Raw genomic sequence first — 21,770 nt, 5'->3', positions numbered from 1 at the left:
CAATTCTAATAATTTATTTTGTGGTATATAACACAGCCTTCAAGTTTTCCTAAGTCATGGCTCTGTTCCCACTCCTATAAAGAATCTCTGAAGCATCTTTCCCTCAGGTACTGGTCATTGTTTTTAGATCATAGCCATTTGAACACCCAGCCAGTGCCTTCCTAATATGTGGATCTTAGGTGTCTGGAACTAAAGGATCTTTACTACATACATGGTAGTACAAGTAAATACTTAGATCTAATTTTTTCTTGGGAATGTCTGTAATTCCAGAGACACTTGGAATTGGTACCCAAAAGAGATTTGTCTGACATGTCTAAAATCAGATTTCAAACTGGAAAAAATTTAAGACAAAATCATTGTCTAAAATCCAAATTACAATTTCCCTGATGCTTTAATTCATGCTTATTTAAAGAAATCTTCAGTGCAATTATTATGACTGAATCTCTCCTTGTATAGAAAAGAAAAATATTAATGTAAGGATCAAAATGTATTTGTTCAATACTTTGTAGTTTGTTTCATGCTTGTGAAACTAGCACTTGGGTTTAGTGCCATGCCTAAGTTTACAAACCTAGTAAGTGGGGGAGCCAGGATTCCAACCCTAATTTTCTGGTTGGAAATCTATTATTTATCTCACCATATCTCAGTACCTAAGTGCTGATCCTTAGCTAAATATCATCAGTAAAGGCTAAAGCTTTAGAGCATTTTAAGCAGTACTTATTTCTGATGTGTATTAGCCTTCTTATATACTGTGAATCAGAAATAACGTAGAGTATGAAACAGAGGTTGTACACCACGTTCACATAAAGTGTCTTACCCGGTTCAGTATGCTAGATTGTTATCGATGGAACAGGCTTATGAAATCAGTATTTTTCTGGATTGGTCTTTCTAGTTGCAACCCATCCCGCTAGTCTCACTACTTGGGTCTTCCTTGAGAACTTTGCTAGTTCAGAGCAAACGATGATATGGATATTAGTGGATTTGGCTTCTCCTTGCAGATTTACCTAACAATGTCTAACTTGGTCAAATAATTTACTCTCTCTGGCCTCAGTTTTTCAATACGGAACAAACCACGCACTGGATCCTACTGCTAAAAATGTTCAAATAAAAGGCATAAGTAACAAATAATAGGTAGAGTTTACTGAGCACTTCCGACTTGCCTGGGATTGTGCTTTATTTCTATCTTTTATACAATTCCACCAATAACCTAACACTGGGTTTTGTACTCTGTGTTCAATGTCACGAGAAATAATTATGCAGCCGTCACCTCTCTTCATACAAATTATTTATTAGTCATGGTGTGTAATGAAGAATGAATCATCCTTAGAGGTATTTTATAGTCAGCCTGAAAAGAACAGAGAAGACATGAAACAAGTATCTGGATTCTCAACTTATAACTTTCTCATGTCAGCAAGAACTTTTTCCTCAGTTTTCCATGGAAGACAAAGAGAAGGGATAGAAGGTTAAAGTCAGTTCATCAACAACTATTTAAGCTTTGAACTCAGCATTTGTAAGCAAAGATGTGGATTCTACATAAATTTCTAATACTGTTAGGGGCCAAAACAGAAGTTTCTGTTTTGCTGTACTGGTATGGATAGTAATAACATAAAGCGTAATTGAGCCTACATGGAAAAGGGAAACAGTATTCATTAATTGTATTATATAACTGGTTGTTTTACTCTTTTGTTCATTCTTGGATATGTAGCAGTACAAAATTACAATGCCAGTGTTTTTATTGAATTGGTACATTACATGATGACAGGGCAGAACATATCATAGAAAACATTCTAGAACCATCTGTGCCAAGAGCATTATAAAAATGGAGACATGCCTATCTGGCACGGAGTGTATTTTTCCTTTAGATTTTCCAAGTTTTCATTGTTTCCCCTTTTGCCAATTTTTGAGAGTATTTAGTGTTGCCTAGTAATAACTATAATCAGTGACTATTTCTGAGCTTTGTGATCTTTTTAATATTGTAATCCAAAGAAAAACAGTGAGGTTTGTGGTTATATGGGAATCCTGAGAGAAAAAGTTCTACTCTACTAAATGCCATTTTCAGCATGTATCTAAATTATCTAGATATTAAAACATTCAATTACTTCCTTGAGAACTTTGCCAGTTCAGAATATTACATATTCACAACATGTTTATTACCCTACATCCATTTCTAAAATGGTCTAGTGGATAAAGAAAATTATAACTGGATTCAAAATATTTTAAGCAAATGTGCTTTTGTCCTAAACCATTATTGAATGCCAAGGAGTATCTAAAATAAATATTCTAAAGACAATTTGAAGATGTGGATAGACTGAGGACAAGTTACTGCTTTCAAAATACAAAGTAGATTTTACCACAAACAATGGGTAATTTTAACTATTCTTCTGAGATATTTTTGCCTCCCTCAAGTTAGGAGGATTAGACACAACAGAAAACTGGTGTAGTCCCAGGAAGCTGACTAAAAATAGTCAGTCCTGTGATTGGGCCCGATTGCCTCCTCATAAATGTACTAGACTGAGGAAGTGAAAGCTTCAGCCTCTGTTTGTGAGAATGACCATGTGACCTATCAAGATTATTGTCTTAACCTTTTACTCCAGTCATTCTATAGGTTGTTTTGTGTGTGTATTTTTATCACTCCCTGTTCTTTTCTGAAATCCTGTGCAGCAGGCTTTCCTGAAAGCATGAGTCTCCAAAATTTTAGCATATCAGAATCACCTGTTGAACTTGTAAAACCGATTTCTAACCCCCATTTCCAGAAATTCTGCTTTATTAGATCAATATCAGAGGCAATTGGCTGAAAACACTTCAAGGTACATTGGAATGGATGATTGCCAAAGACTGCGTCAGTTTTGTGGTTTAAGTACTCCTTTTCTGAAATGGGATAAAATAGTTTATCTTAAAGATATTTCTAAACCTACATGTCTCATGGTCTCTGTTATGTATACTAGGTCTTACTCAGGTCTAGTTTTTCATTGCACTTGGTATCATTTTTCATACATCCTTCAATGGAGTTAGAACTTGAGAGAAGGTCAAATCCTAACCACTAGATCACCAGGAACACCTGGAGTTAGAATTTGAGTCCAAAGTTACCATGCCTGAAAATTAGATTCAAAACCATTCTCTTCTCACCCAGTGAGCTAGTGTTGGCCAAACATCCATAGCTGTCAGAACGTTTTTCCATGTGTTTATCTTGAGGTAGGGGATTGATGATTAATTCATTCAACAGTCAACAAATATTTGAAACCCATCTGAAGACTAAGTGACATTTTGGCCAGTTTATATATTACTATCATGTGTTAATTGTGTGCATTTTACTTACGCATGACCCTTTTCAGACTTTGAAAGAGAAATATGAAAACCTCCAACTAAGTAGGTAGAAAATCGGAAAATGGTTTCTTTTTTTAGTACAATGTGTTTCTGCTTTGCGTCTTTAGCCCTGAGAAAAGAAATTCATCTGTAGCTCAGGAAGACAATAGAACTGTCAGGGACATTTTCTTCTAGGTATTTCTGCCTACTTTTTAAAATTGTGGAGAAATGTACAGTTGTACCTTATTTTCTCCTATCTGCAAGTCCTCTGGGCATATGCACTCAGGAACTTTTGTTTGATATGCTAAATAAATATATCTATGTGCTACTTGCTCTAAAGAACAGAAAGTATAGGAATTATCAGAGTTTAATCAGACTTTTTTTTTGCATGTTCAGTATTCCGGTAGTACAATATTCCAGTATTCCAATGATAGAAGTATGAAAATACTTCTCTTTTTAAACCAGCCTTTAAATGCATTAAGTTTTAATGTGCACTTATAATAAATATATCTATGTGGTACTTGCTCTAAAGAACAAAAAGTATAGGAACTATCAGAGTTTAATCAAACTTTTTTTGCATGGACAATATTTCAGTAGTCCAATATTCCAGTAGTCCAATGATAGATGGAAGTCCAGATGAAAATGCTTCTTTTTAAACCAGTCTTTGAATGCATTAAGTTTTAATGTGCACATATTAAACCATTAGGGAGAACCAACAAAAGTGTGGTTTTTGGCCACCTCAATAATAAGTCACTTGTCATTTTAAAGTTACAATTCACTTATTAGCAACATTTGCTTGAATGGTAATTAAAAGAGTATTCTAGGGAAGATAGATAAAAGAGAAATACTATTTTTATGGGTTGTGTGGGTGGTTCAGTTGGTTAAGTGTCTGCCTTTGACTCAGGTCATGATGCCAGGGTCCTGGGATCAGGCCCCACATCAGGCTCCCTGCTCAGTGGGGAGTCTGTTTCTCCCTCTCCCTCTGCCCCTCCACCCCTCCATCCACTTGTGCTCACTCTCTCTCAAATAAATAAAATCTTTTTAAAAAAGAGAGAGTGAGAGAAATACTATTTTTTTAAAAAACTAAGTAATGTTAGATTTCCCAAGAAATCACATTCGCCATGACAGTTTGTTAACCTATTAGCTATCGGAAAGATCTAGAATATTAAGTAAGGTCTTATAAATGTTTTGTGTGGAAAAAATTTAAGTCTATTTTGTATTTTATTCACTTTACATACATGAGGGATAACATGAGAGCTACTGTGTGCTAAATAATAATATATAATTTTCTTAAAAGAGTGATACCTTAAAGTAAATTGTTAAAAGGCAATAGGGATAGTTATTATTTATTATATATTCTGCCTGACTTCAGAAAAGATTTGATAAATTTTACAATTAAATTATATATAAAATAAGAAACAGAACATAGTACCAAAGTCTTAGAATGAGGTAAATACTGCAGCTAAGCATTAAAGTTCCTAGTAATTAAAGGAAGATGTGGGAAGTGATACATTACTTGATTGTCTAAGAAATATCAAAAATTGGCAAAATACATATCCTATTTCTAAATTCCAATATAAATTAACTTATTGTGAATATCCTTGTGCAAGGGACAATCATATCACAAAAGGTAGTGTTTTCAAGAGTGGTTTTACAGAATTAGAGGCATACTTTTGGTTTGCCTATGAGAAAGTCCAAATTTTTTCTCACAGAAAAAAATAGCTATATAGATATATATGAATTCATGTAAGTATCTGGATAGATACTCAAGTAAATTCCCAGAGTTTTGAAACAGAGCATTACAGTCTTAGGCCTGGACAGTTGGAAAAGCAGATACATTTAAATACAATAGAATCTCAATACAGGAGAAATCTAATTATTGATATTGCAATCAGTATTCTAGAATTCTGATAAATAATAGTGGTGCTGACTGATACACCCATCCGTAAGCTACAAAATGTATCTCCATGAGCCTATGTTAATTATCATATTAGATATAAATTTCTATTTGTTAAGTAATTAAAAAATTGGAATTTATCTATCCCAAACCATGAACTGTTTTACCATATAGACATGTTTTATGTGAAGTTAGTTATTTAATTTTTTTCTGTTCCTTTTTGTTGTTGTTGTTCCTTCCACTCTTTTACTTGTATATTTCTTCTCTTTCTTGGGATTTCTTAACTATAATTATCCAAGAGATTTCACTACTTATAAGGCTCCTGATTCATGGTACTAAAACCTTCTACTCAATATGAGGAAAATTAGTTATTTTACTCAGCAGCATTAAACATCTATGCATCCCATCTACCTCAGAACAAAATTGAATAATTTTACATAAATAAATAGACAAGGAATTAACTATATACCATTTCAACTGGGAATTTAATCTGTAGAAAGACTGTTTTCATTCTGGTTTTAATATAAGGTGATATACTTTGAATCTTCAAAAGGTTAGAAATCTAATCAATGCCAAGTCACATCATTTGGCTCATATCCTTAGAATCAAAAGTTAATGACAGCTTGCCAAATACTAATGAATCTTACATTTTTTTTTTATAACTAGTCATCAAAGAAATGGAGTGTAGCCATGATCAGTGGTTCAACAGCTGGGATGAAAGCTTGCGTGCTTTTGCCAAGGAACATTAGCTTGAGAGAACAGACCTAAGGTTTATTGAGGGAAAAAGCTAGGATTTTAAGAACTGGAATTTTAAAAACTGGAATTTTGATGAAAGAAGAAATAAGTCTGTTCTTAGATAACTTTCAAATATCAAGAGGAAATGGTTAAATAAAAAAGGGTAGAGGATGTCTGGGTGGCTCAGTCAGTTAAACTCTTGGTTTCAGCTAGGGTGGTGATCCCTGGGTCCGGGGATCAAGTCCCGAGTACACTCCTCACTCAGTGTAGAGTCTGCTTGAGATTATCTCTCCCTCCCCCTCTGTTCCTCCCCCTGCCCGCACTCTCTCTCTCTAAAATAAAATGAATAAATAAAATCTTAAAAAATAAAAGGGTAGCAAAGATTGAAACTTACCACTCAAGTCCATGACTGACATTTCTGGTGGCACAAGATATCTCTCAGCTTTCTTTCAAACTGTGTGTCTTAATTGAGACAAACACTGGGGCCCTGCAATGACATGATCAAATCAAGTGAGATAGCTCATTCTGATATAATGTGAAATTTGAACCTCTCGGATCTCTTTTTTAAAAACCCATATTACCAGTAGCTGTATCCCCATTAATACTGGCATTTGTGTTTAGCGCTTCCAGGTAGGATTCCCATGGCAAATTTTTATGAATTGGAAATCAGTGTCTTGGACTTAGTACATTTCTTTTCAACTTAATAAATTCCTTGCCCACATTATCAAACTAGACTTTTGGAAGGGAGGTAGAAGGAAGAATGCAGGTAGCTTTTCAGTTTAATAATCAAACCAGATGATTGTGTGATAGATTCCCCCGCCCAGCTGTTCAGCTGTTAGAAGCAGTTAGGATCTGTGATCTTTTATGATATGATATGATCTTTTATGATATGGAAAGTTTCCCAACATTACACAGTAGGAATGGAATGTTCCGATTCCTGGTCCCTCACAAGTTTCCTTTTATAGATTTGAAGGGGATTGGAGTTTAGCTCAGCTTTCTTATCTTCTTTAATATTATATTCACAGTTTTCAGGGAGATTCAGATAAAAGTAATATTGTACATCAGGAAGAAGAAATTAAAGGACGCTGTGATCACTTGTAACTATATTGTAATAACATTGTGAAGAATGGAGATAATCTATGATCCCAAAACACTGATTAGGAATTTAAGTGAAATTTACCATGAGTGGGTGGTATTTTAATGGTACCATGTTGTGATTATAAGTGAGTGTGGCCAAAATCAAACTCCTTTGATTCCAGCAGCTTTTCAGTAGAGCAGATGAAAATCTTTCCAAATCGCATTTTCTGTCAAAGTAGTTTTGAGCAGTGCTGATTATAGCCTAAGATCTCCTCAAATGTTTTTCACTTCATACACGGTCAGCCTATGTACATTTCTAATACCCAACAAATTAGAAAGTGTTATCTGATTAATCTGCAAGTATTTTAAAGTGTATTATTTGAATAGTCTTATCAGGAAGTCAGGTGATGCACTTTATTTAATTAATGCACTGTATTGGTGCCTCTGACATTAATTAAAGCAGCGTGGCCAGCTAGCTCTTCATTTTTCCAAAATGAGCTTTTATTGATTAATTGAGAAGAAAGAATCCAAAACTGTAAAGCATTGACCATTAAAGAGTTTACGTTTTAAATGCCTGGTATCTTGAAAACAAAGCATCTTAACATTTTAAGTGGATGTTTACCAAGTGATACTCTTCCCCAGTCAGGCACTGGTTTTTTTTAGGTCCAAGGTGAGGATTTTTTGTCACTGACAAATCTTTTCCAGAGAGCCCTGGGGAGGGGGGTGGGACTGGGAGTTTGGGTATTTATATTGTTTTATTTACTGTGAAGATCTGAGAATCTCAGCTTTTTTTTTTAATTTTATTTTGTTATGTTAATCACCATACATTACATCATTAGTTTTTGATGTAGTGTTCCATGATTCATTGTTTGCGTATAACACCCAATGCTCCATTCAATACGTGCCCTCTTAAATACCCATCACCAGGCTAACCCATCCCCCCACCTCCCTCCCCTCTAGAACCCTCAGTCTGTTTCTCAGAGTCCAGTCTCTCATGGTGCGTCTCCCCCTCCAATTCCCCCCTTCATTTTTCCCTTCCTACTATCTTCTTTTTTTTTTTTTTAACATATAATGTATTATTTGTTTCAGAAGTACAGGTCTGTGATTCAACAACAGTCTTACACAATTCACAGCGCTCAGCTTTAAGCAAAGGCTAAAATGCAAACCTAAGCATTTCCCAAATCCTTTTGGACATGTTAATAAATACAGCATCAGAAAAAGTTTTCTATGGCCCATTGGTTGGAATGCTTTGGACGTCACTGCCCCTCCCTGTGATTCCAAAATTCCAGTAGCGTATCAAAAGCTCTCAGAAAGCTCAAGTTATATATGCCCCTATAACTCAGCATTTCTCAAGCTTATTTGAGCATTTTAGCACTGACAGTCTTCCTCCCCAAAACACATAACCCAAAACTAATCATGAAAAAAATCGGACACATTTCAGTGGAGGAATTATTCCATCTATACCTGACCAGTATTTTACAAGGTCATCAAAAACGAGGAAAGTCTGAGAAATTCTCACAGCCAAGGGAAACCTAAAGAGACATGAAAAGAAATGTTAATGTTTGCAGGATGGAATTCTGGAATAACCAAAAAAAGGAAATTGCTAAAATTAAGGTAATCTAAGTAAACTATGGACTTGAGTTAATAATAATGTATTAATATTTTCTAATTAATTATAACTAATGTACCATACTGAGGTATTTAGTAACAGGAAATTGTTAGAAACAGGGGTGCATGGGAACTCTCTACTATCTGCTTAATATTTCGGTAAATATAAAGTGTTCTAAAATTAAAACCCAGTAATTTTTTTTAAAAGTGACATTAACAAGGAATATACTTCTTTTGGGGAAACTTCCTATTTACAAGTATTCACTCTGCATGCAAAATAGATTGGACAATGTAAAAATACGGAAATTCTAATTAAGCTATTTTCAGAAAAGAATTGTAAAGAAACAAAGGCATGTAAAGAGAAGGATGCTGAGCCAGGGTCTCAAATACGAAGGTCACAGTTGGAATCTAGGTATTTCTTCAGTCCATTAGACATTTGCCATGTCTGCCTTGGAACATTCTTTCAGTCCTATATAATATCTGGAGACAGATTTGCAAGTAACTCTTGTTATTGTAATCACCACGTTTTCAGGCTCTTGTTCCTATAGCAATAATTCCAGAAAACTACTTAAAATATTTTATATATAATGATTTGTGATATAGTGATTAGTAGTATCATTCTAATAACAATAACAAAGATAGTAACTACTATTTATTGAGCATGACTGAGACTGCGCTGAATGAACCCTTTATATTTTTCTGATCACACTTTATAACAAACAGTAAACTAGGCATCTTTGTCCTAACTTTACGGATGAGGAAACCCTTCTGTGGATCCAGTTCTTTACACGTTGTCAGTGATATAGGGAGGCTCCTTGGTTTATTCACAAGTCCTTCAATGTTTTAAAAGCTAAACCTCTTATATCCTTTTTAAATATGTTCTTAGGGACAATAAATATAACCCTAATAGAAAGCAATTTGGGGGGAGGTTAGGTATTGTAGTCAAATTAGTTTAAATGAGTTAACTCATCTACCTGGTATGAATAGAAAACTAGAATGAGAACCTGAGGAAAGCACTGAAATTCATTTAAAAAAAAAAGACAAATACTTATTAGGAATCCGGTAGGAAAGCTTACTTTCTTTATGGCTTAATTTATTTGTGATATCTCTAAACAGAGTTTAGTAACAGGAAGTAGATTTATTTTAATACAATTCTGTTTGCTTCTTTGGAGTTTTTTACTGGAGTTACTGGTTTTGAAAACAGCGAAGTGTTCTTAGTTTCCGTCAGAGACAGTCATTGCCTATGTCATTATCCTCAGTATGGGGACAATAAGGCATCCATGAGACTACCTTGCTGGCAACAGCTTTCAATAAGTGAGTGATGAATCACCTTTTCTTGACTACATCTCTAAACCTAGTGGCATTAGCGTGGAAGTGAAGGCCATGCGATATCTATCACTCACTTAACGTGTACAGAACACCCACTCCATGACTTATCCAAACTTTACTATAATTTACAGCTACCTGATATATGTCAGTGATTTAACTTCTCCATATCTGATTTGACTTAGTTGTGAAATAACATTATAAGGTAGGATGTGGGCCTAATACTGTTTTTTATTCTTTATGTAAGATTTATACTAAGAGAAAATCTTTGTATATCTATATATACTCTTAATCTGTAGATAGGGTTTAGGAAAGTTTGCTGAAAAATTAAGTCAAAACTATCTTTTAATATACAGTATCCAAGAAAACATCCACCTCTGGTTTGAACTGAACACCTTTGAAACAGAAAGGACTACTACATTAGACATTGTCTTTTCGAGGATTCAGGGAGAGTTGTGTTTTTAAAAGAGTAGTTGGAGTAACCTTCCCGAATTCATCATTTCCCCTTAGCCATTTCTTTTCTTACCTTTTTCTACCCAATTTCCTCATACTGTGGTTTTCCCTATTCTGAAGGATTCTTTGACTCTACTGTACAATCAATATCATATGTCAGTGAAAGTTAGATATCTCCTTAAATGCCAAACACTAGTTTAAAAAATATATATATACATGTATATGTATATATATATATATATATATATATATAAATTGATGATGGTCATATATTAAAGGAATAGATAGGCCAGAAAAGATCTGTTAAAAACCAAGGTATTAACAACAATTATTTGCTTGATAATAACAGTGGATTATTATGCATTTTTTTGGCCATAGCTAACCATTAAGTTTGCTATAAGTTTTCCCTGTCTTAGTAATCAGATCAGATTTTCCCAAATTGATGGCTACCATTTTTCTGATTCCAATCCCAGAAGAGGTCACAGGACGTGGAAAAATGGCAGATGATCGGAAAGATGAAGGAAAGGCGCCTCACTGGACCTCAGCTCAACTAACAGAGGCATCTGCACACCCACATCCACCTGAGATTAAGGATCAAGGCGGGGCAGGGGAAGGACTTGTCAGAAGTGCCAATGGATTCCCATACAGGGAGGATGAAGAGGGCGCCTTTGGAGAACATGGGTCACAGAGCACCTATTCAGATACCAAAGAGAATGGAATCAACGGAGAGCTGACCTCAGCTGACAGAGAAACAGCAGGTAACTAAGGGCTCCTCTGTCCCAGGGCTGGCTTTGTGCTTTGAAGTCTGTTTCATCTGAAAGTGAATTAATTTACTGCGATGATCCTCTTTCACTAGTGCTAGGACAGAAATTCCAGTCTGTCAGGAAGTAGACACCAAAAGGAGAGAAAAATCTTGGGAACTAGCCCAATGTTCCCCCAAATTAGTTGTATTCTTCATCTCATCTCCCTATTTAGTTTTTACCACTTTAATTTTAGTAGACAAATGGCTCAGCGTGTGTGTGTGTGTGTGTGTGTGTGCATGTGTGTGTGTGTGTTGCTAGTAACTATCAGCATTTTAACTCATTGAAAGAAGATTTCACAAATAGTTACTTCCTGATTGTCTTGAATGATATTGGACCTAAATCTGATTGACTGAATAGAAGCATGTTTACTTTTGGGGGCAGAAAGCAGTTTGGAGTCTATCTCCCAGCCTTTTTAAAGAAAAAAAAAAAAAGGAGAGATTGGGGTCCCTGGCTGGCTGATTTGGTGGAGCATTCGGACTCTTGATCTCCGGGTTGCAAGTTCAAGCCCCATGTTGGGTGTAGAGATTACTTAAAAAAATAAAATCTCAAAAAAAGAGAGAGAAGGAAAGGAAACACACACACATATATGGGAACCATTCCATACTTCCTCAGAGAGCTTTGTAAGAACTAATATTATAGATGCTTAAAGGAGAACATAATTTGATTTAGTCTTAAATACTTACTTTCAAAGTATAATTTCTACCAGCAATCTTCTTTCTTCTGTCATTCATAATATCGTCATTGATGGCATAGTCATTATATAGCATTAACAGCATCAAGAAGCACTCACCTGCACTGTATTCTTCACCATTATTTTCCTTTTTCTATACTCAGAATGTAATGTGTTTGAACACAGTAACTCGCAGATATGCTGCTCCAAAAAGAGTAGGTAAACTACAAGTATTAAGAAAGGCTATGCCCTCTTCAGAGTCATCCCCTGCCTAGTCAAACACTGGTTTTTCTGCACTCCATCAGTTAGTCAACAACACTTCTCAACTGTACACTTTGTTCAAAAAATATATTTAAATTTCAATGGGGTGAGATTAAAGGCATCTCAAATAACTGGGGAGCAATTACATAAGGACATAGTGTAATTTTTTAATCCCCTCATTCGATAGACTACTGTTGAATGTTTTCTTTTTTTTTTTTAGATTTTATTTATTTATTTGACAGAGAGAGAGAGAGAGACAGTGAGAGAGGGGATACAAGCAGGGGGAGTGGGAGAGGGAGAAGCAGGCTTCCTGCTGAGCAGGGAGCCCAGCGCAGGGCTCGATCCCAGGACCCTAGGATCATGACCTGAGCTGAAGGCAGACGCTTAACGACTGAGCCACCCAGGCACCCCTGTTGAACGTTTTCTATATGCAAGGTGTGTCAGCTTCTGTGCCAGGGCTGGTCTGAGCTTCACAGAGCAGATGATCCAGGAGCAGACATGAGACCTGTGCACACAATTCAAATGTGAAACACAATGTGTTCTGAGCCAAATGAGCAGTATAGAAAGGCAATGTTGAAGAGGGATCTTTCCTATGTAGGACCAAATTTCCCGAATTGTGCACAGAAGCATCTTGAGAAGTCACAGCAGACTCACACGGGGGTGGCAGAGTACTTTAATTGCTCGAAGGGAAACACAATGATACTCAGCATCTGTTAAACACCGCCTGACCTCAAGATAGTTCAGTTTCAACATTCGATCACATCACATTCCTTTTTAAGACTTATTTGTGTGAAGTCAGGTTTTTGGCAGTTGCTGTGTTAAGAAGCAAGGACCCTGCAGAAATTCAAGTGGAACAGGAGAGGAGACTGAGTGTGCAATCTAATTCAAGCATCTGAGAAGCTATGCAGTACTCAACAGCACATATGCCCCATTAGTAAGAAACTGTGGATATGATTGAAATAAAAATGTTATTTTTGCCTTTCATGGTCACGATGAGGATTAAATGAGCTGGTGAAGTGTACAAAGTCAACAGATCAAAGAATAGCATCTATTAATTACCATTATTGTTATTTGTGGTGGTGGTAGTTGTGTCAATATGGACAAGAGGGTACTCTTGATCAAGGCATCTTTTTCTACAGCTGAGTGTAGAATACATCTTGAACAGGGTGGGACTTGTCAGGAGAACTAACTAGAAGGCTTTGAAGAAATTGAGCCATGAGGAGATGAGGACATGCTGAAGCAAGATGGCTGTGGGGAAGGCAAGAGATAATGCGATAGGCCAAGGTTTTTCTCATCATCCTGTCCTGCAACACCTGACGTTACACTTCAAGTGCTCAATTTATGTATGTTGATGAATGACTGAATGAATGAGTGCAAAAGAAAAAAGAAAGTCCTTTTCAAATTAATGGTGAAAACTATTGAAAAGTCTTATCAGTTGAATCTTACAGAATATGATAGAGGCTTGTAATACACAAAAGAAAAAAAGTCACTGTGTGTGCTCAGTCAAGCAGTGAAGAGCCAACATCACTCGCTATTTCTTTTCAGTTGTCTTAAGTATTTAAAAGCATCAGAAAAATGTCTTTGCCAGGTCAGTGTGTCTTTACCTGCTTCTTTGAGAAAATAATTTAAATTAAAAAGAGATTAGCAGACGCTTCTTTTAATTTATGGGTTCAGGACCATCCAGAGTTAATTTTGAATTCAGTTCATCATATTTCACATGAATCTTATGTTACCTTTGGGAATCTGACTCCGGAAGTTCTTTATGTATGTTCATAGTGACAAAAGTTGTGAACAGTCAGCTGTGGATTAGCAGAGTAAGGTGTGCAATCCAAACTAGGGTGTGATTTTAAATTAACCTCCCTCCAGAAATAACAGGCCGTGTATTAAGTCCATACAATGTGGAAAGCTGTGGGAAAGGAAAAATGTACAATATTGACTCCTCGTACCTCAGGAGGATGTTCCAGTGATAAGCTAATGTGCAATTAGATTTCTCTCCAAACTTTGGCTTAATAAAATAATACATTTTATTATTGATGGTTTATACATAACTGTTTCACAAACAAAAATCATTCCCAATAAAAAGAAGTGTTCTTAAATCTCAAATATGGTCTTTAAAAATTCTGTCCTTCGATGGTCAGGTTCACTAACATGAGCTGGCATTATATTTCGAGGGGATTATCTTAAAGAGGACCAGAGGAGCAGTACACTAGCCTCCTCTTTTACCATTCACGTGTGATCTATCAGTACATTGTATTTTTCCCTTAGAAAAGATACTTCTTGGGGCACTGTTAACATGGCATATTTTCCAGTAACATCAGGTCTTCAGCCATACACTGTGGTGTCCAGGCCACTACTAGTTGAATCCAAAGATCTTTCTTCTCCTCTCGTACTTTACTCTAGTCCTCTCTTCATTGTTAGAAATGAATTTATCCCCAAGATCGTTTATTTTTATTCATCTCTAAAAGCAAGACCACATGATAAATGCAACACAATTACTGCATCTTTCTCCCCACCCCCTTTCCTTCATCAGGCGGGCTTACTTCAACTGAAGATCTGACCTCGTACTCTCTCACCTACCCTTTTCGATTTTCACCTTCATTTTTGGGTCATAATAATTTTTTATTTTTCTATATGCAAGCCCATAGGCAGCTTATCTTTGATCCTATGTGCTGAGACTGGAGGCAGGGAGAGAAGGGAATTCTAGAAGGCAATAATATTTTAAATTCTTTTTCTTTATGGATTCCTCTTCTAGATTTCATCTCTTTCCTTACAATTTATTTATTTTTTAAATATTTTATTTATTTATTTGACAGAGAGGGAGAGACAGCAAGAAAGGGAACACAAGCAGGGGGGAGTGGGAGAGGGAGAAACACTCCCCGCTGAGCAGGGAGCCTGATGCCAGGCTCAATCCCAGGACCCGGGGATCATGACCGGAGCCAAAGGCAGACGCTTAACGACTGAGCCACCCAGGCACCCCTCCTTCCTCACAATTTAAAGCTAATCCATAGAAAAGTAGATAGACTCATTTGCTCGCCTGTTGTAGCATAACTTTTGCTACTTTATGAATTTTTCTTACATTAATTCACTAATGTAACCTTTTTAGAAGCCATGCCACAAAAGCCCCCCCCAAAAAAAGAAATGAGAAACAATTGAGAATCTAGTCACTTAGGAAAGGTATTATTAAAATGAGACTAAAAACATCAATTTTTTAGTTTATTTTTTTTATTGAAGTATAGTTGATATACAGTGTTACTTTAGTTTCAGGGGTACAGCATAGTGTTTAGACAAGTCTATAGATTATGCTCCACTCCCCACAAGGGTAGCTCCCATCTGCCACCATGCAATGCTATTTAGGGCCACTGATGTTGTTCCCTAGGCTCTACCTTTTATTCCTGTGACTTCTTCATTCCATAACTGGAAGCCTAAACCTCCCTCTCCCCTTCACCCATTTTGCCCCTTCCCCTGCCCCATTCTCTCTGGCTACTATCAGGTCTCTGTATTTATGAGTCTCTTTCTGTTTTTTGTTTGTTTTAAAACAGTCATTTTTATTTTTTTTAATTTAATTTTATTATGTTATGTTAATCACCATACATTACATCATTAGTTTTGGATGTAGTGGTCCATGATTCATTGTTTGCGTATAACACCCAGTGCTCCACGCAGTACGTGTCCTCTTTAATACCCATCACCAGGCTAACCCATCCCCCGACCCCCCCTCCCTCTAGAACCCTCAGTTTGTTTCCCAGAGTCCATAGTCTATCATGGTTTGTCTGCCCCCCCTATTTCCACCCCCCTTCATTTTTCCCTTCATTTTTTTTAACATATAATGTATTATTTGTTTCAGGGGTACAGGTCTGTGATTCAACAGCCTTACACAATTCACAGCGCTCACCATAGCACATACCCTCTCCAGTGTCTATCACCCAGACACCCCATCCCTCCCACCCCCACCATTTTTAAGTTGTCTTCCAAAGCATGAATCATAAAAGGCTTATAATAAACCTTTCCTCTCTTTTCTAACTTATTATGGAAGAAAGCAAGAGGACCACATTTGGTACCCCCAGAGTTCCAACTCTGAGTGAAAATTAGGAGCCCCATCTTTAAGTTTCTTATCTGAGGGTGGGGCCCAAGCTTATATTAGTATTCCTATCAAGATAACTGGAAGAGGGTGCCTGGGTGGCTCAGTCGGTTAGGTGTCTGCCTTCAGCTTGGGTCATGGTCCCAGGGTCCTGGGATAGAGCCCCACGTGGGGCTCCCTGCTCAGTGGGGAGCCTGCTTCTCTCTCTCCCTCTGCTGCTCCCCCTGCTTGTGTGAGTGCTCTCTCTGTCTCTGTCAAATAAATAAATAAAATCGTTAAAAAAAAAAGATAACTGGAAGAAACCCATAAGTGAGACCACCTTTCACAGGTGTAGTCACCCATCCAACATCATATGACTACAACTGGACTACAGGTCCCCTGCTGCATAGACTAGGGCACGTCCCCTACTGCACGCTGCCAGATTCATAATAGCACAGCCAACTGTCACAGTTCTCAATTATAGCCCCCTTCTATTGCAGAACAGCCACATCCATGGACCTTTAAGCACAACAGAAAACCAAACTTTCATCTTGGTTTTCAATATGAGTGGAGCAGGAAAGGAGGTGGTTCTCAGAGTGTATAGATGCTACAACACCAAAGTATTGACAGTCATGCTTCCGTGATTTTGACTAAACCAAGGTACAGTGCTTTCAACACGAGTAGGAAACACCAGTCAAAGTATAAATTACCTTTGTGATCGTCAAAAGGCAATATCAGCTATCTCTTGGAGTAAATTTAAAGATTAAAGAACACTTCCTCAGTTACACACCCCCCCTTCTGCCCCAGGTCCCCAAGGCTGCTTTGTTTTCCCAACGTTCCTGGGATCCTATTCAGGTCTACTCCCTCCTGAAGCAGTGAGATCTGGAAACGCTCTTCCAGGTGCTACACTATCGCTTTTCCAGAGCTTACCAATGGAGCTGTGCCTTTGGAAGCCTTGACCTGCCCTTTAACATCCCCATAACTCAGGCAATGAACACGATCAGATATGTCAGTGTATTGTTGTTGGAATTGTAAGTTTCGGCTTAAAAATATAGGACGGAGGAAAAGTTTGTCATCATTCATGTGCAAAGAGCTGAATATACCTTTAAGCGTCTCTGTTTCCCTTTCCAATCTTAGAAAATTCCAACCTGCCTTTTCTTACCTCTCTCGTCCATCTGCCTCCATTCCCAGATTGGAGATTTACTAGTAGGACTCATCATCCCATTTAAAATATGGCATATTGTATATGATATTATATTAATGTACGCAGAGCCAAAAAAGTACTGAACCATTTCTCCTGTGAAACGACTAAAGCCATCTGCACCACCCCGCAAGGCAAATAAACACGCCGGCCTAACAATACAAGAGGTTGCAGATTTTCCTTTCCTTATTGCCATGGCAACCACTCATTGCTCGAGCTGCCATTTCCCTGAGCTCCACAGAGAGAGGAGTGTACAGAGCAGAGTTACTTAGCATTCAAGGGTGGATCTGCAGAAAAGCACACAGCCTCACTGCGAAGCATCTGAGCCTGGCGGTGCCGATGGATGAGTACAGAAAATGGGGATCTTGTCAGTGTTTTCCTTTGAACAGTTAGGCATCTGGGGCTAGAAAGAGTAAGAAAGACAAAAGGATTGATAAAAGGGCAATTCCACCAGGTTTGTATTTGTCATGTTTGCTTTGTCCTGTGTGGTCTCTATACCATCTGAAGCAGATCTGGGGTATTAGTTTCAATCATCATATGTGGCTTGTCTTGTTGGGAAAGAGAAGGGTCTGTACCTAATTGAGCATTCACTTACATGGACATTATAGTAAAGAACTGCATCTCTTACTCTTGGTAAGATATGAGCTTATATATAGTAGGTATTGCTAGAAGGAGCTTAAAGTGTTTTTACAAAGTGGAGGAAAAGACAGGCACCGGATAACGTTCACTTAAGTGTGCGGTTATATATAAGGTAGTTCTTCCTATAAAAATCCACTTCACATCTATCTTTGCTCTTCAGCACAAGTCTTAAAGTAGGATGAGATTTGTCTTAGGCCAATAATTCTGAATCAAAATATAAGGAAAATGGTTTCTCTAGACTTCTTTTAATTAAACCCAATGACTCAACAAATTAAAACATGTTTTTGTTCCTTGGAATTTTAATTGCCTACAAACACTTCCAGTTGTGAAGAACAAGGCTCTATCTAACACAGTGTAATATGATATTTAAAAACTAAGATTAATTTGCATACACATTTACTCCCATGTATATTCTTCCAGAAAATTCGTCCTATGCACTTGCTGGAAATCAGTTTCATTTCTTTACCATCTTGCTTTACACTAAATGTCAGAACCACAGTCATAAGCACTAAAAAAATAAAAAACGTGTTTTATCATTCTCTTTGGGCCACGGACACTTTGAAAAATTATTTTATTGAGTTTGAATCTTAATCAGTGCAACAGATTTGAGCTAAGAACAATTCAGACCTACTTGTAAAATTCTGTCTGGTTTGTTTTTAAATGTAAATATAATTTAATTATCATTGTATTTTAGCACTGTATTTTCTTACTTGACCCTCCCTCCTGATCCCGTATTTCCCAAGACTTTATCAAATTTCCTCCTCTCTAATTTGTTGTCATGTATGGTCATCATATTTTTTTCTTTTAAGGTATTCCCATTTTTTGAAGTTTTTAAAACCTCCATTTAGGGAAGAATTCTAAATGTTTCATAAAATCTTTTTTATTTGCAGTGAGCAGATTTCAAAAATAATCAGTCATGAAAGCAAGTCTTCCTGGATTCATTTTTGGACAACCTAAGCCTTTGTTTTGATGAGGATTGTGCATGCCCTTTATCTGTCTCTTGTCATATTTCTAAGAATTCTCTCCTCACAAAAGAAAGGAGGAAAAAAGAACAACTTTAATAGTAATTTGCAACAAATAAATTGCTCTAATATCTTGAGAATATATTAATCACTGATCAATAATGTATTTTTTGAAAAGAATAACATACATATACATTGATTCTATCGCTTGTACGTAGCTGAAAAAAATATCTGCCACTGCCTACCAAATACCACCTCAAGGGCTGGCTCTGGTTTTGCTGTTACTGCTCCTAAGAGGTTAGTAGACTGGGGAATACCTCACGGTCATCACTTCTCTCTCTTTCCTCCCCAAGTTACTGTGATGAATCGACTCTTTCTGCTTCTGTGTACCAAGTCTTTTTCTCTTCCTCTCGTTCCTTCACCCTTCACTGCTCCTTAGCACATTACATAAAGCACGTGCTTTGCCTGTCAGGGGCAGATGAACAGAACAACTGGTGCAGACTTGCAGGTCTGGTCGTGAGAGCGTGATCTGACTTGGCATCATGAGTCCTGAGGGGAAAAGGGCACTGTGCTGCTTGCTGCCCACTCACGGAGTGGCTCATCTCCCAGCATGAGCCACCATTCAGCAACACGCATAGAAAACACAATTCGAAACCCAGCCAAACTGATGAGCAAAGGAAGAGGAACACACTCTCCTTGCAACTTTTAACAAATATGCAAATGCTAGGTGGTTCTTAGAACACGAGATGAGACTAAAATGTCTGTTTTTACAACTTATTTCAGTAATCCTCAAAACTTAAGACAACAGTAGGCAAAATGAGTAATAACGGAAGAATCAAGATTCGGAGGAAAATCATCTTTAATAGTGATGACTCAGCTTCAGCAAGCTGTAAATTAGACTCAAGGTTTTCAGTCCAAATTTTCTATTTGGAAAGACGGATCGAGACAGTGCTGGGTTATGAGCACCTCTGGTTCATCCCGTAAATGACTCCAGCATGAAGGGTCGACTCCTCTGAGTGAACTAACAATCTTCCCTTTTGCAAAACTAGTTACATTTGCCCAACTAATCTGTGGTTTCATTCATGTGCTGCACTGAAACAGTGATGGGAAAGCATTTTGAAAGGGTGCATACCCCACAGAAAAGGTTGTCAGAGTCCACAGTCAAAGATCCAGAGCTGATTTTATTCTCTCCAGGGAATCTCTTCCTCTTCTGAACACCTCCATGTAACATGTTCATATCTTGTTAATAGCACTGATCATATGGATCATTCTACTGTGTTTACGTGTTACTTGTTTTAATCTGCAACACTAGGTTATAAGTGTCTTGAGGTAGTAGCTATGCATCATTCATCTTCATGTTCCTTATGGTATGTAATGCTGTGATTATTTTCTCTAGTAAGTGCTAATACATTTTTTGGAATTGATATAAAGAAGAGAAAGAGTTCATATCCATCTTAGGTTTTGAGATTGGAAATCTCAGGAGTACAATGGGGCTACAAAAATTATACCACAGTATGAGCAATGCACTTGTGGGAATGATGGTGTTGGAAGGAATACTGGATATAAGAAGCAAATGAAGAACCTAAGAGAGGAGGCTAGAATCAAAGTGAGGATTATAGAACTGTTGGCTTGAACAGAAAGGAATTAAGTAGGAACTCTGAAATACTATAGTGAAAAGAGGATCAAGAAAGGATATAGCGGAAGATGACATGGTCTGAAAACAGGGGTGAAGAAAATATGCTTTTGACTTAAGATAGCAGTATGACATCTGATTAGAGATATTTTCTTGATGATGAAAATTAATGAACTGGAAAGAATACGGAAACTCAGAGTAAATGACCTTTCTAAGAGATATTTATAATTTAACAGCTAAGAAACACTTGGATAGTGAATAACTTCTCATGCTCATTCCTGCAAAATTGAGCCCAGTGTCACAGTTGGTTGCAGTTGAAATGGCACTGGAGTATCCTGCAAACAGAACTTTAAAATACGTGTCCCTGTTGATCCTCTGGGTGTAAGGTAAGGATTACCTCGCTGTTCTAGGTCAGGAGCTCACATAAATTTTAATTCTGACAAATGGACAATTTGAATCTTAAAGCAAATGGATGTTCTAAGTCATAGATTTAATTATCCTTCTTCTTTAAAGGAATATACCAGAATTGTCTTGGAGAGATATATCCTATTTTTGAAGGTCAACCTGAGTAAAATAACACCAATGCCCTTTTTTTCCTCTATCTTTGGGTCTATAAAATGATTTGCAAATGATAAGTTCTTAGATAATAAACAACATTTCTCTACTGAATAATAGGGATATTTATTTCTTAACTTTAGGAAAAATGCTTTGATTTCTTTTTTTTAAGATTTTATTTATTTATTTGACAGAGAGAGAGAGACAGTGAGAGAGGGAACACAAGCAGGGGGAGTGGGAGAGGAAGAAGCAGGCTTCCCGCTGAGCAGGAGCCCGATGCAGAGCTCCATCCCAGGACCCTGGGATCATGACCTGAGCTGAAGGCAGACACTTAACGAATGAGCCACCCAGGCACCCCAAAAATGCTTTGATTTCAATGAGATATACTTCTCTCATTTCATTATTTTAAAAAATGATAAAAGCTTTTATAACGCATTTTTTTTCTTTTTGATGGATTAAAATGAAAGATGCTCCCATATATATGTTCTGGTTCTAATCATGAAGTATTTCAGTATTTAAAGGATTTTTTTCTTCTCCATAAGGGAAAAATCATCATCATCATTTACTATTACTTTTATAAGCAATTTTAAAAA

At 37.0% G+C, this 21,770-nt stretch overlaps 1 protein-coding gene across 21 annotated transcripts in view; it reads left to right on the top strand.

Moving 5' to 3' along the window:
* MAP2 (microtubule associated protein 2) overlaps positions 1 to 21,770 on the top strand; it is a 280,936-nt gene that overhangs the window by 190,343 nt on the left and 68,823 nt on the right. For 18 of the 21 annotated variants that reach the window (XM_073879249.1, XM_073879237.1, XM_073879247.1 and 15 more), the window contains one exon: positions 10,870 to 11,154. In XM_073879249.1, the coding sequence (XP_073735350.1) occupies positions 10,893 to 11,154 (262 nt within the window). In that variant the 5' untranslated portion in view covers positions 10,870 to 10,892. Of the gene's footprint in view, positions 1 to 10,869; positions 11,155 to 17,695; positions 17,843 to 21,770 lie in introns of those variants that run through there. The other 3 variants (XM_073879241.1, XM_073879240.1, XM_073879280.1) reach the window with 2 other exon arrangements.

The sequence above is a fragment of the Callorhinus ursinus genome, unplaced genomic scaffold (assembly GCF_003265705.2).
Source record: "Callorhinus ursinus isolate GAN/ISIS: 27379988/994484 unplaced genomic scaffold, GSC_fseal_2.0 scaffold2, whole genome shotgun sequence".
NCBI classification, from domain to species: Eukaryota; Metazoa; Chordata; class Mammalia; order Carnivora; family Otariidae; genus Callorhinus; species Callorhinus ursinus.
Note: the sequence above shows the minus strand (reverse complement) of the source record. Positions and strands in the feature narration are given on the sequence as shown.